Source organism: Condylura cristata, unplaced genomic scaffold (genome assembly GCF_000260355.1).
Source record: "Condylura cristata isolate star-nosed mole 26May11 unplaced genomic scaffold, ConCri1.0 scaffold00004, whole genome shotgun sequence".
Taxonomy (NCBI): Eukaryota; Metazoa; Chordata; class Mammalia; order Eulipotyphla; family Talpidae; genus Condylura; species Condylura cristata.
In genome coordinates, this window is record NW_004567105.1 from 10,004,749 (window position 1) to 10,021,888 (window position 17,140).

The 17,140-nt window shown below is 42.2% G+C and overlaps 1 protein-coding gene across 1 annotated transcript; it reads right to left on the minus strand.

The window, feature by feature from the left end:
* Positions 1–1,724: 1,724 nt before the first annotated feature.
* TDG (thymine-DNA glycosylase) lies at positions 1,725–17,095 on the minus strand. Its single transcript, XM_004676478.2, has 10 exons — positions 16,906–17,095; positions 9,675–9,811; positions 7,431–7,690; positions 6,564–6,633; positions 5,389–5,524; positions 5,137–5,219; positions 4,962–5,056; positions 3,035–3,206; positions 2,499–2,624; positions 1,725–1,873 (listed from the first exon to the last, which is right to left on the minus strand). Exons 1-10 carry the CDS (start codon positions 16,926–16,928, stop codon positions 1,740–1,742), a joined length of 1,236 nt encoding a protein of 411 aa, XP_004676535.1. The 5' UTR covers positions 16,929–17,095; the 3' UTR covers positions 1,725–1,739.
* Between the last annotated feature and the right edge of the window lie 45 nt (positions 17,096–17,140).

The window sequence follows — 17,140 nt, forward strand, 5'->3', positions numbered from 1 at the left end:
GTTGCTTAATGAAAAAGTCTCATATTGTCTTGTATAGGGTCTATCAATATTCACTACTCACCCATCATATTTAAGGAAAACACCATTTTTGGAAGCTCGGAAAATCCTCAAACCCATACTCAAATGTCTGTCATTAATTTAAAGGGCATTTTTTCCACGCAAATAAAAAATGATCTACTGTGAGGCTACATCGTTATAGATCAAAGCAACACCTAGTTACATGCTTTACATAATCCCAGGAAAAAATAATTCAATTGCTCCTCATTCCCGATGCAAGGCACTTCAAAGCACCCGCACAAAACATCCATGTAAACAGCAGTACAGTACATGATTTAAATAACATGAATGACTTTGACATGGCTTGACCTAAACTAAAGGAAAAAAAAATCCACCACAGCCACAGATAAAAAGCATGTTAAGATCCACAACACAGATCTGTTTCTCTTATCACAAAGAGATGAATAGACCATATAATAGCTTAGGGGGAAAAAAAATTAACCTAATAAATATTTTCATATTAAAAAACAGCATGCTCCCTGGGTATGCATGAAATCAGAATATTCAAAAGGGATCAGGCGTGAAATCGGATGGCATTTCTGAATACCCAGCTTTAAAATCCACGAGGTCTAGTAATCTGGACCGTTTTAGCACCTTGGAAAATGCATAAAGAAATCACAAAGGTACATTACTTCAAAGTAACCTTGCCGTGAGGTTCACTTAGTCCACAGTAGCGAGTATCAATGATGCAGAGAAAGGATTTTCTAAATTAGTGGCTATCAGATTTACCCAAGCAAGAAAAATTCTATATTATTTATCTTAGTACATCTCATGTACATAAAGCACCAATTTAAATAAGATTATCAAATATCTCCAGCACCTTGTTGCTCATCATGAAAGTTCATTTATCACTTCCATATTACATCCATAGAGCTAAATAGATTAGAATAGTGATAAGATACTGAAAAGAAATTTTCTTCTTTATCAAATGTTTATCTCAAGTAAAACAGCTGAAGTAATACACTTTAAAAGATCTACTGCGTCTTTTGGAATTCACTGTCCTAACAGAAAAGTCTCGGCTCACTAGAGGATTAACACCCAGGGGTGAGGAGGCCAAAGTGGGGGTCAGTGCCTTGTCAGGGACGGCTGGTCAGGCGAGCAGTGCAAGACCACACTCCAACCGGTTTCTACTACAAAGTGACTCACAAATGTGCTCCATGGTAACTCAGAGGTGTGAGTGTGATCACAAGCCAGGGAGCCCAGCAAATGGGACTAAAATTCTACCAGCCGAGACTCCACTGAGGTTTAACTTCACGTATGAAAATCCACACATCTGCCTCCCGGCCAGTGTAAGTCTTTCCAGGACTACGCTCTCTCAGGCGCACAGGGAAAATGCTGAAGGTAGGGTCATGCAGCTAGTCATCAAGTGTGTCTCCAGGCCGCTGCATTTTAAAATTATAGATTAAAAGTGACTCCCCAAAGAAAATTCATTTCTTCATAAATGAAACAGTTATAAAAAGCTGGAATGATGGTTAATTCAAATACAAAAACGCATATACAAAAATCCTATTCTTTCCTTTCCAAGCTACTTATCGGATCATACAGTTGATTCTATCACACAACTGTACATGATTACAGCATCAGAGTAAAACACTAATAAAATACTTGAGTTAGCAAAATGAGGGCCACGTCCTGACAACTGCATTAAAACTGCAGCACTTAAGCGGAGCTGAGACACGTTCTCACGCACGGTGCTCGTCCTCCTGGCCTTGCGTCCCACACTGACTACTGAAGGGCGGGAGCTGCTCGGGAAACGGCTGGGCCGTCCACTGCCCATTGGGAATGTCACCGAACGTCGCTTCTCCGTGGTCAGCAGCTAGGAGATGGGGGAGGGGGAAATGTTAGTATTAAAACTTTTATTTATTTATGCATACAAAACTGGGGTATAGGTCAGAGGGGTGGTGAGAGCATTCACCAGAGACAAAGTGGCGAGCAGAACAGGCCGACTGACCAAGTACACTGCTGAGGGGAGCGGCGGGCGGGTCCGTGCCATGTGGGTCAGCATCCCGGCTGGGGACAGAACTCACACTGAAGGGGCTTTAGCTTCATAGTGCTGCACTTTAACCCGCTGCACCACCTGGGAAGGCCCGCTATTTTAAAACTTGAAATGGCTAAATTAGAAGACTTTAAATATACGATGGGGAACTATCACTAAATTAGTTAAGCAAGCAGCTAAACTTGTCTTTTCACCTACAAGACTGAATAAATCCTCACATGTTTTTCAAGGAGGAAAATACAGCTGAGACTTAGAGTCAGTGACTTAAAGAAAGTGAGCTGTAAAAGCCCGTGTAGTTAGACATCAAATAACCATCATACTTTCACTTAATCACTAAGTAGATTTTTCTATTACTAAATTATTCTTGAAAAATTTCTCTTTAAAATTTTTTCCCAATTCTGATGAAACCAAGTCTTTGAAATGTAAACAAGAAGAGGGGACACACCCAGTCCATTTGAGGAGAAGCTGCAAGGTTCACTATTGCACGGATTTTCACTGTAAGCACCTCCATATGCTGCTTCATAACCCGGGTCATATTTTTCTTCCTTAACAGCCATCTTCTTTGCATCCTCTGTGGGAGTAAAAAACATTTAAAATGAATTTTGTACAACAATTTTGAAAAAAACTTGATTCAGAAATCACAAACAATTCTTTTTCTTGAACGTTCAGACAGTGGGATACAGCTTTTGCCATAATCCTTTACATGCTTTGTTCCACTCCACTAAATTAAGAACTTTGCAGCCTATTCAATGTAACTAGGTGGACTACCACTTTCGCAGGCCCACAGCGTCTGGGAGCACCTAGAGTTGATGGAAGACGCTGGCAAAAGGAGATCTGAATAGAGCTGATACTCATTATCAGGGCATTCTGGCTGCAAATATAATTGTTTTCTTTTTCCTACTTTTAAACCAGATAGCATATATTCCATAACATATATATACTACATGAATTGAATAAAAGGAGTAGTTAACGGTATCATACCTTGAGCCAGCTGTAGGTCAAATGTATATTGCACCTCTTGAACGTCTGTGTTTCGTTCAATGCCTTTCAACTGGTCTCTTAAATCCTTCAACTTAATGTAGTAATGCACCTTGTCCTGGGCCCGAGGGAACTGAGCACATCTCGCACTTGATGATGGCATAACATAGCAGAGCTAGGATCGGAACACCTTAGTCAGAAATTCAACTCTACTGAATCTACTTACATTAAGACTGGAGAATTTATTTTTTCATTGAATTAGGAGCTTTATACGTATCACATATCAATAGCATCTGAATTCAAATTTGTATATTTATTAAAGTTAATAATCAAAACGATAAGGCTTCTCCCACCCCATGTTCATCTATCAACTAAGTCTTTCCTTTTTAATAGTGAGTATATGGCTCATAATTCAAAGGCACAAAAGGCCAAGCAAGTATACAGTGACTTCTCCCCTCCCAGTTTTATCTCTACTGTCCTAGTTCTCTTCTCTGAGGATAATCAATGTTCCTGGTCCCATAGGTATTCCATGAATATACAGTCAAATGCACCTGATATATATGTATATACTCTCCACTTTTAAAAACACACACATAACATGCTCTAATCGCTATCCTATATCTTGTTATTTTTTTCTCAATGTATCTCAGAGATAATTCTCTATTAGCTATGTACATCAGAGTAAAAAGAGCTTCTTTTCTTGCTATAATAACTATGTAACATGTTTATAATTTATGAGTAATTATGGGCCTTTAGGTTGTTTCCAATCTTTTGGTAAGATAACTATACACTATAGTGAAATACAGTGCATGTTTAATATCCAAAGAGGTGTGAATATACATACATATTAGATAATTCCTATGGAATGGCCAAGGAGAAAGACATTTACTTTACAGTTTGAATGATGGTGAAAAAACTGACCTTTACAGAGTATAATAGAATATATTTTCTATGTATCAACAATTAAGACTGCTGAATTCTGTAATTTCCAGTTGTAATTTTTAAGTTGGCCTCTATACTCTCTGTTACAGAAAAATTATTTTGTTTTGCTTATACAGAACTTAAGATATCCTGAATCAAAGATATTCAGGTGGAAATCCTACCAGGTTTTGAAACAGTCCATTTTCCAGTCTTAAATATACAGCTAATGTGATCCAGAAACTTGAAAAAGCAAGTATTTTGTTTCAAAGCTGAATCACCAACATCATCAATAACTGTGAATACTTCATAACAGAGAATAGATTTTAAAAGATAAATGCACCCACAGTTCATTGTTAAAAGCTAAATCTCTCTGACATGTGTTTCAAGCTCACTTATTCCTGCATGACCACGACCTCATATATCCAAAAACTGCACCTGGGTGTCAGCTTCCATCTACGGGGCAACCATGTAGTGCTCTACATGCACAGTCAGCCAAGGAAACAAAATTAGGGCTCACTTTCAGGAAGCCCCAGTGCTACCACTTGCTTTATCAAACACACACTTCAAAGGAATTGAAAACAGAACAGATTTTAAAAGGAGACATTCAAATGTATACAGATGGCAGAAACACGATTCTGAGATGGCCACAAAAACCTGTTAGCATGCTGGCTCCTGTCGTTTAAAAAGTTGTGTGCAGCACAGGTCTGCATGTGTGCTGTTTTTAAAAGTTGTAAACATACATTTCATTACATTTTGAAGGTAGTGTATGAGCCAGCTCCTCTCAACATTTTAGCTAAACAACATACCAGCACTAAGATATTTATCTGACAATGGTCCTTTTTCTAGTATAACTGACCAAGTTGGAATTAATTTGCTTACACAGACATAATATGGATACTAGTCAACAAAGCAGAATGTATTTTCATGGCATAAATCATAATGGATGGCACAAATAAAACCGAGCTAGACAAAACTCAGCTGATTCACAAATGTCATTTCCAGGACTTACAGTTTCTGTGTCTGGGATCTTATGGGGTTGAAGTCCAAATTCTAAGTTCTTAACCTTCACTCCAAAAACTTCTTTACTAAAAATTTCATAAATACCTAAAATGAAATACAAATATATTTACATTGCTCATGATGTTAGCAAACAAATAAGGATAAGACTTAAAAGTAACTCTTACATTTTCCATTAAAAACTGCTATTCGGGGTTGATATTTCTGTAACTTCTGCACTAGAATACGTCCTCCTTCACGAAATTCTTTACTAAAATTGAATGAAAAATTGGTCAAAACACAAATATGGTAGGATTTGTAATATGCTAAATTCTGACAGTTTTCAATTGAACTGGATACATGTGATCTTCCCAGAATAAAGGCACCAGCTCAGTCAACCGAGCTCTAAGCCTCCAACCTCTGAAACCCACTGTAATTACCTGGAAAGATCCTTGCTGCCTGGTGTTGTCCTTTCCACCATATTGGTGAATCCAATACCATACTTTCCTGGTAAAGTGTGATCGTCCATGTGATTGAGCTGGACCTCACTCAAGCCTGACATAAACAGACACTTCCCTGTGAAAAAGACAATCCACTTTACTTCTGTAGACACTCAAAGGCTCTGTCCATGGACTGATAAGGTAGACTGTAGCCCATTCTTGGGGGGAGGGCGGGGGAGATTTAGCATATTTAAAAAATTATTATGTAGCTCAAATACCTTATCAAACAATTACTAAGTTCTTTACATGCATTATCTCGTTTAATCAACATAACTATCACAGTTATTTCCTTTTTCGCAGGTGAAGTAAATGCCTCTCCAGAATATTCAAGTGAGTGTAGGAAACTTGGAAACTTTGTTTTCCCTCCCAGTAACTGGTGGTAAGGCCACCCTTCCCTGGAATACTTCAAACGGATAAGCATAGCCACTGGACTCAGAACACTCTGACAGTGGAAAAAGAAAAAGACCAAACTTCTCCAGAAGTTCTTTCCTTGTTAAATAATGGAGGGAATATGCTATTAGTTCCAAAAACACATTATTAGCACTTGTTCTAAATGTTTGAAACATTTATCTCAGGTAAAACCAGCTGCATGGACAGTGATAGGTTAATATGACAATACAACAGCAGTTATACTTGGCTTTAAAGCTTACTCTACAAGTCTGAGGATCTTTAACATTATTTTCTGATAAATATGAATTATTTGTGCAAACTGTCTCCAGGCAATTTACAACTTAATTGCCAATGCACTTCGTCTCTCCTTGGAAATATGATAGCAAAAATCTGGAAGGTCAGCTTCTGTTTGCACTGGCACAAGGATGTACTCCTGTTACTACATCTGTAGATAACCAAGGGAAGTCATTTATAAACGCAGTAAAGTCCATTTACAACAATTCCAACAAGGGAGCAAGAAGTCCTTTTCCTGTCTCCCCACTGTCATACACCGAATGTTTACTGTGACCTTTTATTTTTGCAACACACACACACACAGAAAGTGGACATACATATTTACACACGGTATGGTCTCTCTCTTTCAAAACACAATTTGGCTAAAACATCTCACTCTGCCCCAATTATTAACAAAGTTACCTAGTTTAATAAAAAAAGTAGCCACTTACAAAAATGGTTTCCAGGTCCAGGGTAATGATGCCCTTTGTAAGCAGCCATTAGTCCTGGATTTATGCCAATCTACAAAACAAGAAGTGTCTAAATCTTAGTCTTTAAAAGTAGGGTTTAATACTTAGTGCTTCTGTGGAGGAGTGGTGGACACAATTTAATTTACTAAAATACAAACTTAATCCAGCATCATAAGCACTATCATTTATCAACGACCTACTTTTGATCTGAACAAAGTATTCCACTTCAAAGAAAGTGACTTCCTTTATAGTCAAAGTTTCATTGCTGTTTAAAAACAAGTTTGACTTTCTTACAATCAGCCTCTGCTCCCACCCATGGGCCGAAGGAGGTGGTCGTGGAGGCACCTGAGGCCAGCCAAGACCCAGCCACAAGTTGGATTCTCAACTCCTGACAAGCAGCTTACTCCACCTCATCTACACAGCTGTTTGCATGATGTTTCTTAGTAAGTTATTGGCAAAAACTCACATTTAAAATCAGTGCTATAATTTATGGAAAGCTCACAGGTGTCCTGCAACCTACGTGCTTCAAGGATTATTTCATTTAATTACAACCTTCCAAGGGAGGCACTGTTATCACTGGTCTCCCCCGTGAGGGAACTGGTGTTTAGGGAGGTTAGGGCTTGTCCAGCATCACCCTGCAAGGCAGGATTCGATACCAGACAACCCTACTATGGAGCCTACCCTCTCAGACAATGATGCGCAATAACACAACCTCATGACGGTGACACCCGCTACTACCTAAAGGATTCTCAGGAATGGTTTTTAAGCAAAAAGCTAATTTGCAAGGCTAACAGTTAAGCAAACCCACCAACACTATTTATAAAGCCAAACAAAGACAAAATTGCTTACAATCACAATGTCCAGGTTGAATGTCAAAATGTCAGGAAGAGTCTTGGTCAAAAGTTCAGCTTCTGAAACACCATTAAAACGGTCTACTTTTCTTTTCACTTTAAATGTGTCTGTAATTTTTTCTTGCTTTTCTTTTGACTTTTTAGACTTGCCAGATTTTTTGGCCTCGGCAGGTTTTTTGGGTTCCACTGGGCTTTTGGGTTCCACTGGTTTTTTGGGTTGTGTTGTTCTGAGTTTTCTTTTCCTTCCTTTTGGCGTCTCTGAAATACAATGATTTCCAGAAAACCTTAACTTACAAATATTAGGCAGTTTTCCCAGAAAAGTCACCCTTTTTACCTTTCTCTTCTAATTCCCAGTCTCCTCTGCAAAATCCCCTAACTTTACCCTAGAACGCTCACGTGGCCCCAGGCCCTAGCCTGCTTCCCCTGCTAGCTGTTTTCAGACAGAATGTCCGGAGCAACCAGAGACTGATTTTCCATACACTCTTACCTGGCACCTTGGCCTCCCCAGGACTACAAAATAGTTATGTACCATTTATAGGATTACAAGCACAAATGCATGCTTAAATAATCAAATGAAATAGAAAAATAGGGAGGAAGAAGACTGTTTAACTCAACTTTTCCATAATTTCCAGCAGGAGAAAACTTCACATGGTTTGTGGGCTTCCTCTAGAGATTATGAGAGTACAGACTCCTCCAGACACAGGCAAGAAAGTGAGTTTGGAGGTGCTAAGGGTGAAATCTCTGGGTTGGCATTATTATTCAAGAGGTCAGACGAGAGATCTGACCACAGGACCTGCAGGAGTTTCATGCTGTCAGCACCACTCACGTTAGGCTGAGTAATTTCGGTTGTGGGGGCTGTCTTGAATATTACAGGATGTTAAACTGAACCTTAGTCACTACACAGCAGATGCCAAGAGCACCCTGCCAGTCATGATAGTCAGAAGTGACTCCACTGACACCAAATGTTTTATGGGGGGTAAAATCATCCCTGGAAGAGCCACTGACCAAAAGTTACTCAACAGGGAGCCTTGCTTACTTACCCTGCCTATGCCTGTTTTGGCTTGTAGCTGGGGTAGTCCTGAAAAAATAGCAGAGTCAAGGGCTAAGAGCTGCCTCCAAAGCAGTGGTGCCAGATGCCTTCTGGAAATCTGAACACATTTCTTACATGACTTCTTTCCACCCCCCACCCAAAGTCTACTCTCTTCTAATTCTCTACTTGATGAATGTTCTCCTCTTTCCAACTGCCTATGCTGGAAAACAGAAGTAACTTTCAGACTCCCTGTCTCTTTGCCCCCCGTGTGAATCCATGAACCATAGTATTTCCTAATTCTGTCCTTCTCCACCCCTTTAATTCTCCCTCATTGGGCCATCCAATCTACCGCAACATTTTACTGATGAGTAGTTTTTTTTTTAATATTTACTTATGCACACAAGAATGGGGGTAAAGGCCAGAGGTGTGGTGGGGAGGGGGGGACGTAAGAGGATTCATCAGAGACACAGTGGGGAGCAGAACAGGCAGACTGACTGAAACACACCACTGAGGGGAGCAGCAGGTGAGACAGACGAGGTCAGCTGTGCCATGTGGGTCCCTTCCCTGGCTGGGGATCAAACTCGTGCTGTAGTGGCTGAGGATAGCTTCCTAGTGCTGCACCACCAGGGAGGGCCCTGACCAGAATTTAAATGCCAGTCTACCTGTGTCACCTCCTACTTACATTTTCTCAACAGCTGCCTGTTGCTGTCAGGACAGAATACACATTCTTTAGGTTAAGTAACAAGCTTCAGGTGCCCCCAGTCAGCCTGACCTCTCACCCAGATTCCAATGTCACAAAATCACTCAGTTTTGACTGTGACACACGCTTCATATCTCTGCTTTGGTACGCTGGCCCCTGGGCTGGACTCTTCCCTATGCGCTTCTTTACGAGGTGTAGGCTCCTCACCCTTGAGATTCAGACTCTCAGGGGTCCTCTGCACCTCAGCCCTCACAGTGCCCTGCACCCTTCCACAACACTGAGTGCGTGGAGGCATGATGTGTGTTGACTTGTATTTTCCCCCAGGAGGTTATGAGCTGTTCAAGGGCAGGATTCAGATTCTTTTCTTCCCCCACCCCTATCGCAATGCCTGGCACACACTGAGTACTTAAAAGATGGATTAAATTCTCTGCATTAAAATAGAGCTGGAAACCTTTCTTTACTAAATTGGCTCGACAACAGCCAGTGTCCAAATCGGCGCTGGTGAAGACTACCTTGTTCCGGTTCCTGAGCAGGGGCTGGGCCGTCTGCTGGCAGGTGCTGCTCGTCCACAGCCGCCACGGGAGGAGCCTCGGCCATCATTTGTGGGAAGGGAAACGCATACAGAGCCTGGGCTTGCTGAAGGGGCTGGCTGGAAGGCGGAAGACACATGGACACAATTACCCACATGTAAGTTGAAGCGATCAGTTACAAGAAACCTTCAGAAGCCAAATCTGTGTCACATACTGTAATGTTTATTTACAGTAAGATTACAGGGGCGAAGCGAGGAGGAGTCACTCCACGATGCACATACTCAGTCGAGCTTCCTGGGTGCTGACCAGCCGAACGTGAACTGTCAGCTGTGAGGACAGGATGCGTCATCAATAAAACTTACCAGTCCTGTCAAGTCAGTCTGTACTTTCTCTGAAATGAGATCATAGGAACCTTCTAGCAGCAAGACCTGAAAGACCCACAGGCCCAAATGGGGCTATCTGTCCCTCTACCTTCATTTAATTCTCTTGTCACAAAGGTCCCCTCAATCTCAGTTTCTCCCAGCTCTGGCTCTACTCAGAAACCGACACACACCTTGTGAAGGCCTAAGGGGTACGCTGGGATAGGACACATGTGTGCTGCAAAACAAACACCATTGCAGTTGGCGCGCACCCTGTGACGTCACAGCTACCCTTCCCTTCCTGTGGTGAGAGTATTTAAGATTCAACTTTGCAGCGCATGATCCAGTGTTACCAGTCACCATGGTATGCATGGCTCCCTAGAACCACTTATCTGTGACTGACTGGAAGTTTATTCCCTTCGGCCAGCATCTCATCATTCCTAATCCCACCCAACCTAACTTACCCTTTTGGTCTATCTTTTCAACTGTCATTAGGTCTTGGGTTTTAATCTGCCACTAAGTGAGGACTACAAATGGATATTTTGTAAATGTCTGAATTTATGGGGGGGGGAACCCCACATAAACCACTTTTCTAAGTATGGCTTAAACTTTGTTCAAAATATTCTGTTCAATGCAAGCTACACAGGCTTTCACAGAAAACAATTTTCAAATTATTTCTGAGGACCATCTTAAGCTGCTGAATCAGCACAAAGCTGGGGAAATAACACATATTTTATGAAACTCAAGTAACAGCTAATGCCAAATGATGCCATTAAATACATAGCAGGAAGAAAAGGAACACCTACCACTTAGCATGTGGAGAGCAAAGTCATGTTTTCTGTGGCAAGACACTGCTTATTATTGTTAGTTTTCTTTCTCCATGTGGCATGGCACGGCATGGTGGAAGAAGCAGGGAGCTCAGAAGGCAGAGATTAAAGGGCAAAGAAGTACTTTAAGTGGATGAACCTTACAGTAAATAAGGCCTTGGGAAGCCATTAGGCGCCACGAAAGCAGAATCCTTATAAATGGAATCAATGACTTTTCATTAAGCAAATCATATCTTAATGCCTTTTTTTTTTTTAAAAAGAAAAGTTTAGCTTAACTGGGGGCGGGGTTTGGGGGGGGGCAGGTTAGATGCTGGCATCTCAGGGATAAGCAGGGCTCCAATCCTTTGTTCATCCAAAGGCTAAACCACCAGAGAGGTATCTGAATGTCCAGCTATCTGGACAAGGGTAAGTTGTAAAGGAAAGGTTAAGGATTAGTGAGACTGACATTAAGCTATATCTTAAGAGCTATTTCTTTGAATATACTGTTCTCAAATGACTTAAAAGAAGACATTAACAATGGTTTCCTCAACTAGTTCATTAACACGAAGGCTGTACTGTTACTAAAAAACAGACTGATACTATCTAAAAGTACAGGCAGTGCTTAATATAAATATTTTAAAGCAGAAAAGAATACAAAAAGTAAAAGATAACTAGGAGTTAAAATGTATAAAAGAAGAGATATGTTTCTTCTTTTAAAAAGAAGAAATATGTTTAAATAGCACTTGGCACAAAGTTGAGTGTTTTTTCTCCCTGCGCCCACATCTTTCTAACACTTGTAGGTCTTTTCAATGTATGGTCAAAATACTTGCTGTTCAGTGTTTATGATTTAAAAATTCTGACAAGGACTTGGCTATGGTAGGTTACATCAAGATGTGTGCAGCTAGAATAACAGGCTGTATCTTTTGTGACCAGGGCAGTTTTCTGAAATGTGAAGGGCCCTGTTAACTAGAATGTGTAAAAGTAAAAACATGTGGTCCCAGGGAGTGAGCAGCCAGAGAAAGCACGAGGTCTGTTCTTGGGCCTACCACCCTCCCCCAGAGTGCCGCCTCGGGTTTCCCAGATGGGCCTCATTTTGAGCACTTCACAGAACCCAGACTCGAAACACACCAGAGTGAGCTGCCATTCGCAGTCCAAAAGGATTCTGACCTTCAAAGTAAGTATTTCCAAAATGGAGCTCCCTGAGCACAGCCAGGGGGTCATTAAGAATCTCTGGAAATTTTGGAGCTCAGAAACTGAAAGTTAAAAATTAGAAGTCAATTAGTTGAGGAAAATATGAAAAAGAAAAAAAGATGGGCCCTCCCTGGTGGCACAACGGCTTAGGACGCAGCACTGCAAGCTGGCCATGGCTGTTTCAGTGCAGAGGTGACCCACATGGCGCGGCAGACCTCTCCTGACCCGCCCGCTGCTCCCCTCAGCAGTGTACTTTGTTGATCTGCCTGTTCTGCTCCCCACTCTGTCTCTGGTGAAGCCTCTCACTGCCCCTGCCCCTCTGGCCTGTACCCCAATTCTGTATGCATAAATAAATAAATCTTTAAAGAAAATAAGCTGAGGATTTTAGGAATGTGGTAGAAGTCTGAAAGAAATCCAGAAAATTATCTTGACCATGAATGCGTCCCTTAATCTTTCTAAGAAATGATCGGGTACTTTACAGTAAGCTACATTAGAATGGAATAGAAAAACAAAGGCATAGCCAGTAGAATGGCTAAGTTCTAAGGTAATAATTAACTACCTTTGAGTGCAAAAGTTAACCTGATCTCTTAACAGGCTTCCTTGTAGCCAGATCTGCTTAATGGTTGGCAGGAGGAAGCATTACCTCCATACAACATCCTTCAGGAATTGAGTGCTACGAAGTTTCTGTATAATTTTTGGTTACCTAGTAATAAAATTTAGTAGTATCAACCATAGGTGAAAGCATTCCTCATGTGTGCTTGCTATATTTATAGGTAACTGCTGCTTGGTCACTTGCAACAACTTGGAGCACAAACACTTTCTGTGCGCAAGAGGAAGCAGTGGTGTGGGCACCAGGCATCCTCTCAGGATCTGCTGCTCCCTCAACCTCAAAATGGGGGAGGGGGTCAGTGAATGTAGAGGTGTGGAAGTGTGCAGGAAATGGGATCGCAATTTGTCCAGACTCAGAACAGACCCTGAAGGGTTATTTTCTCCGACGCCCTAATATCAAACTTGCAGGCATGATGCTTTCATCTCCCCGTTTACTGTTGCCCACTCTGGTTTCTTTGTCCCACACCTGTTCTGAGCTACCTCTCTCCTGAAGTTTACCCTTCTTGTTTCCTAATCTCCACTTGCACCCCATGTTCTTGAACCATAGGGGCTCACGGGAATGGTTTTTACAGCTGCCTATAACTGATAAACTGTGTTTTCCAACAGATTTTCTCAAAACAGACATGCCTAAGCCATACACATGACAGGAGTCCAGTTGATTCAGATTTTGCTGTTTTACAAAAAACTTAATCTTTAAGTTTCCTCTGAAATAAACAACTCCAAATTTTTAGTCCTATTTTCCACTATTTTAAAGATTTAAGTAGCTCTCAAAAATACCTTTGTCTTAATTGTTACTGCAACAAAATGTCATAGACTGGTAGTTTATAAATGAGACTTTATTTTCTGTTTTGGAGACTGGAAAGTCCCAGCTGAAGGTACTCGCAGACTCAGTCTCTGGTGAAGGTTGCTTCCTGGCTGATTAGGGCCAACTTCTTGTGTCTTTATATGGGGTACAAGACCTCTTCAGTAAGGGTTCTCACCCCATTCTAAGGGCTCTATCCTCAGGTCCTCCAATCACCAACAAAGTAAGATTTAAGTCCCAATACCTGAATTTTGGAGGGACACAAACATTTGGTCTACAAGCAACATTGTAATATCTTTAGTTAAATAAGGAAATACAACACTGAACACGTACAAATAACGGTCACTGTGAAAAAGCTAAACGCTCAAGTAAAGGGAACCACAGTAACTGTTTAAAGCTCACATCTCTACTTCTCGTGGGAGCATGTGTATCTAACGGTCACTGTACACACTCCTCCAGACATGAAAAGCAAAAAGATTCAGAGTTAGAAAGGGCCCAGTTCATTAACTGTTCTTCATATAGTATGATTTCAAGTTTCCTCATTATTTGGTCTTTTTTGGGTACTCAGCATCAAACTAAGTAAAAATATTCCAGATGCAGACTCGTCACCCTAACGCTGAGCAAAGCGATCAACTTCCTCATTCTTAGAAAAACCTGTTAAAGATACCTCACTGAGGGCTCACACTGACTTTACATTAAGGAAAACTGCCTCTTACCAACTCTCAAGCCACATATATATCTTAATTTGTCTGCACCTATGCCCATGATGGTACCTATTTGTATGGATCTCTCTTCAGCCGCTCTTGACTCTAGTAAACCAGTTCTGATTTCACTGAGGGAACCACTCTCAGCCCAGCTTCACCAAGAGAAGTGGAATGTCACAGCTAGGCTAGGATCAAATTTCAGCTCTGCCATTTCCTAGTTTTCTGGGCAGGTTACTTAACCTCTTTTTGTCCCAACTTCCACATCTGTAAAATGGGGCTGTAGCACCTAATCATTGCTTTTGAGAATCAAGAGAGTTCACACTCGCACCCAGTAAATCTGCAATAACAATAAGGGCAGAAGAAGGCCTATTTTAGGCCCCTCCTGTCACCATCCTTCCAATGCTGTCTCATCTAGTGCTGTTATTCAAATGGGACTGAACATTCTACCATGGCTTAGTGGTCACTAGTTTCTTTCAAAAATGCTCCACCACTGAGAAGTAAAATTGTGTTGAGGATCGACATCAATAAGTTCAAAGGCAGAGTCCATCTTTCCAACAGGGAACCACGAATCTATTTTCAAGCATCAAGCCCCTCTCTTATTATCTACAAGTTCTGCAGTTATCAGACCTCTCACTTAAAATACAACTCATTCACAGTAAGAAATATAATTCCTGTTAAAGCAGCTACTAAGCGTTGTGTTAGACGCTCTCACTGATCTTAAGTTTCAACGCTTTCAGGCAATCATTCTAGCACTTCCAATCTGTTCATTACTTTCAAAACTGGGGATGAAAAATCAAAATCACAAGGAAGTGTTTATACTGTCAGTTATAGCAGTGCTGCTATGCCGCTGATGAGTCCGAAAACCCAAACTTCTCTTGTCCAAAAGTCCTTAGAGCAGGTCTCTAACCTCTGGAAGGCCTGATTTCATTTGGAGGGAAACCTTTTCCGTCTGTATTCTAAGGGGTCTTTGTCCCTCTTCTACAGTAAAGTACATGCTCTTTTCACACCTGAGCACATTAAAAACAAGCTGGTCCACTTCCTTTCTTCCTCTGAGTCATGGACTGTATGTGCTTGTTTTAACTCCTTAAAAATTTTTGTTCTTAAAAATTAAAAGTCTCTGGGCCCTCCCTGGTGGCGCAGCAGGTTAAAGCACTGCACTAAGAAACTAAAGCCACTTCAGCATGAGTTCGATCCCCGCCTGCCCCCGAGGTGACCACATGGCACCGCAGACCTCTCCTGACCCGCCCACCTCTCCTGACCCGCCCACTGCTCCCTTCAGCAGTGTACTTTGTAGATCTGCCTGTTCTGCTCCCCACTCTGTCTCTGGTGAAGCCTCTCGCTGCCCCTGAGCCTCTGGCCTGTACACCAGTTCTGTATGAACAAATAAATAAATCTTAAAAAAAAAAAATTAAAAGTCTCTATTCAAGGAATTATTTTTCTCTGAATTTTTAAAAGTCAAATCACCAAAATAAAAAGGAAACTCATACAAAATAAAAAGTAAATGACACCCAACGCTCCCTTTTCATTCCTTGACTAGCACAAAGCCAAAGGTGACAGAGCACTTTCTCGGGTCATCTGAGATCGGCGATCTCACAACCTCCAGCAGTAAACTCTGAGTAGTAATACAGAATTCTGATCTTCAACGCAGTGAGAACAGTATTGAGCTAAACACAGTATGGGAGACCTATCTACTCTTAAGAAACGGAGTAAGATCTTACAACGTGTCATTTGTTTTTACCCAGTTTTCAATTTTGCTCTTCGCTTAGATCAAAGATGAGGAGATGCCACACTGCTGGTTAATACTTTTATTTGTAAAGTTCTTCTGGGAAAGAAGAACTTTCAGTATTTGAGCCATAAAGTCTGGAGAAAGTCTATCTCATAATCTCTTTTCCTAAACTCTTACTTTCACCACTTAGGTATGCCTCTTCCAAAACACACACGTCAGAAGAGTAGTGAGAACTGGATTCCTGAGATGCCCTCCTGGACGGACCTAACAAGCCCAGAAAATTAACTGTGTAGCCTAACATGGGTCCTGGCCCATCAGCCATCGAGTAAGGGCAATTCTTCGCTAGGTTTAACAGTATTTTATTCCACGGTGTAAGTCATGGTTTCGTTTCATTTTAAAGATCCTGTTAGAATAGTAATACAGAATTCTGATCATCTGGCTGAGTGACAGCAGAATATAAGGGATTTTCTCATTTAGTTTCCTGCCAGAAGTTCAAATCTCGAAATCTCTACTTTTGCAAAAAATTCTATCTACGTATCTAACACTCAGATTCCAAGTGGATTCCTACGAACATCCCAGGATCACTAGAAGACACGTTTCGATGACTCCGTGAATCATCCACCCGTGGCCCCGGACGTTGCTTCTAGCAAACCTTTGGGTTCGAGAAAGCCAGTTGCTGACTTTAAAACTGGAGAGTACGTTCTCTTTTGACGGCCTTTTGCTAGGCGATGAGGGGGGTGCAACGGATGTACCAACAACAGCCAGCGGGGACCTGCTAGCTTACAGGGACATTTTAAAATTAAGTGACGTCGGCAGGCCCGGGCGGCCGCGCAGGTGCGTGGCGGCCTCTGGGGACCGCCGGGGCGAGAAGCGACCCGAGCGGGCCGGCAGTGCGCACGCGCGGCCCCAGCCTTTGTATTCGGGCGGCGGCTTTTAAAGACCCCTGCGTGCGTGCGCGCGCCCGCCTGCCCCATCGGCCGCGAGGGGCGGGGGAGGGGCGCGCTCCGCGGCCTCACCTGTCCGCGTTCTCGGCTTCCATACCCCGCGGCCGGCCGCTCCTGCCGGGCGAGCGAGCGGGCGACGGTCGCTAGTACGGCGGCGTGTGTACGTGCGGCGGCACGCCAAGAAGCAGAGACTTGGCCCCCGGTGGCAGCAGTACAGGGACAGCGGCTGGCCTTCAAGCTCCTCCCCCAGCTCTCGGTTCCCCCTCCCTCCACCAATCCCCCCTCTCTGCCCGGCGCTTCCGTCCGC

Bases quoted from the DNA above. Each gene is read 5' to 3' on its own strand.
- TDG (XM_004676478.2), bottom strand. From the start codon at position 16,928: ATGGAAGCCGAGAACGCGGACAG. The intron at 5,220-5,388 runs GTAATTACAGTG...ATTCAATTTTAG, and splicing joins GGCAGCAAGGATCTTTCCAG to TAAAGAATTTCGTGAAGGAG. The intron at 1,874-2,498 runs GTGTGTCCCCTC...CCCATCTCCTAG, and splicing joins CTTCTCCTCAAATGGACTGG to CTGCTGACCACGGAGAAGCG.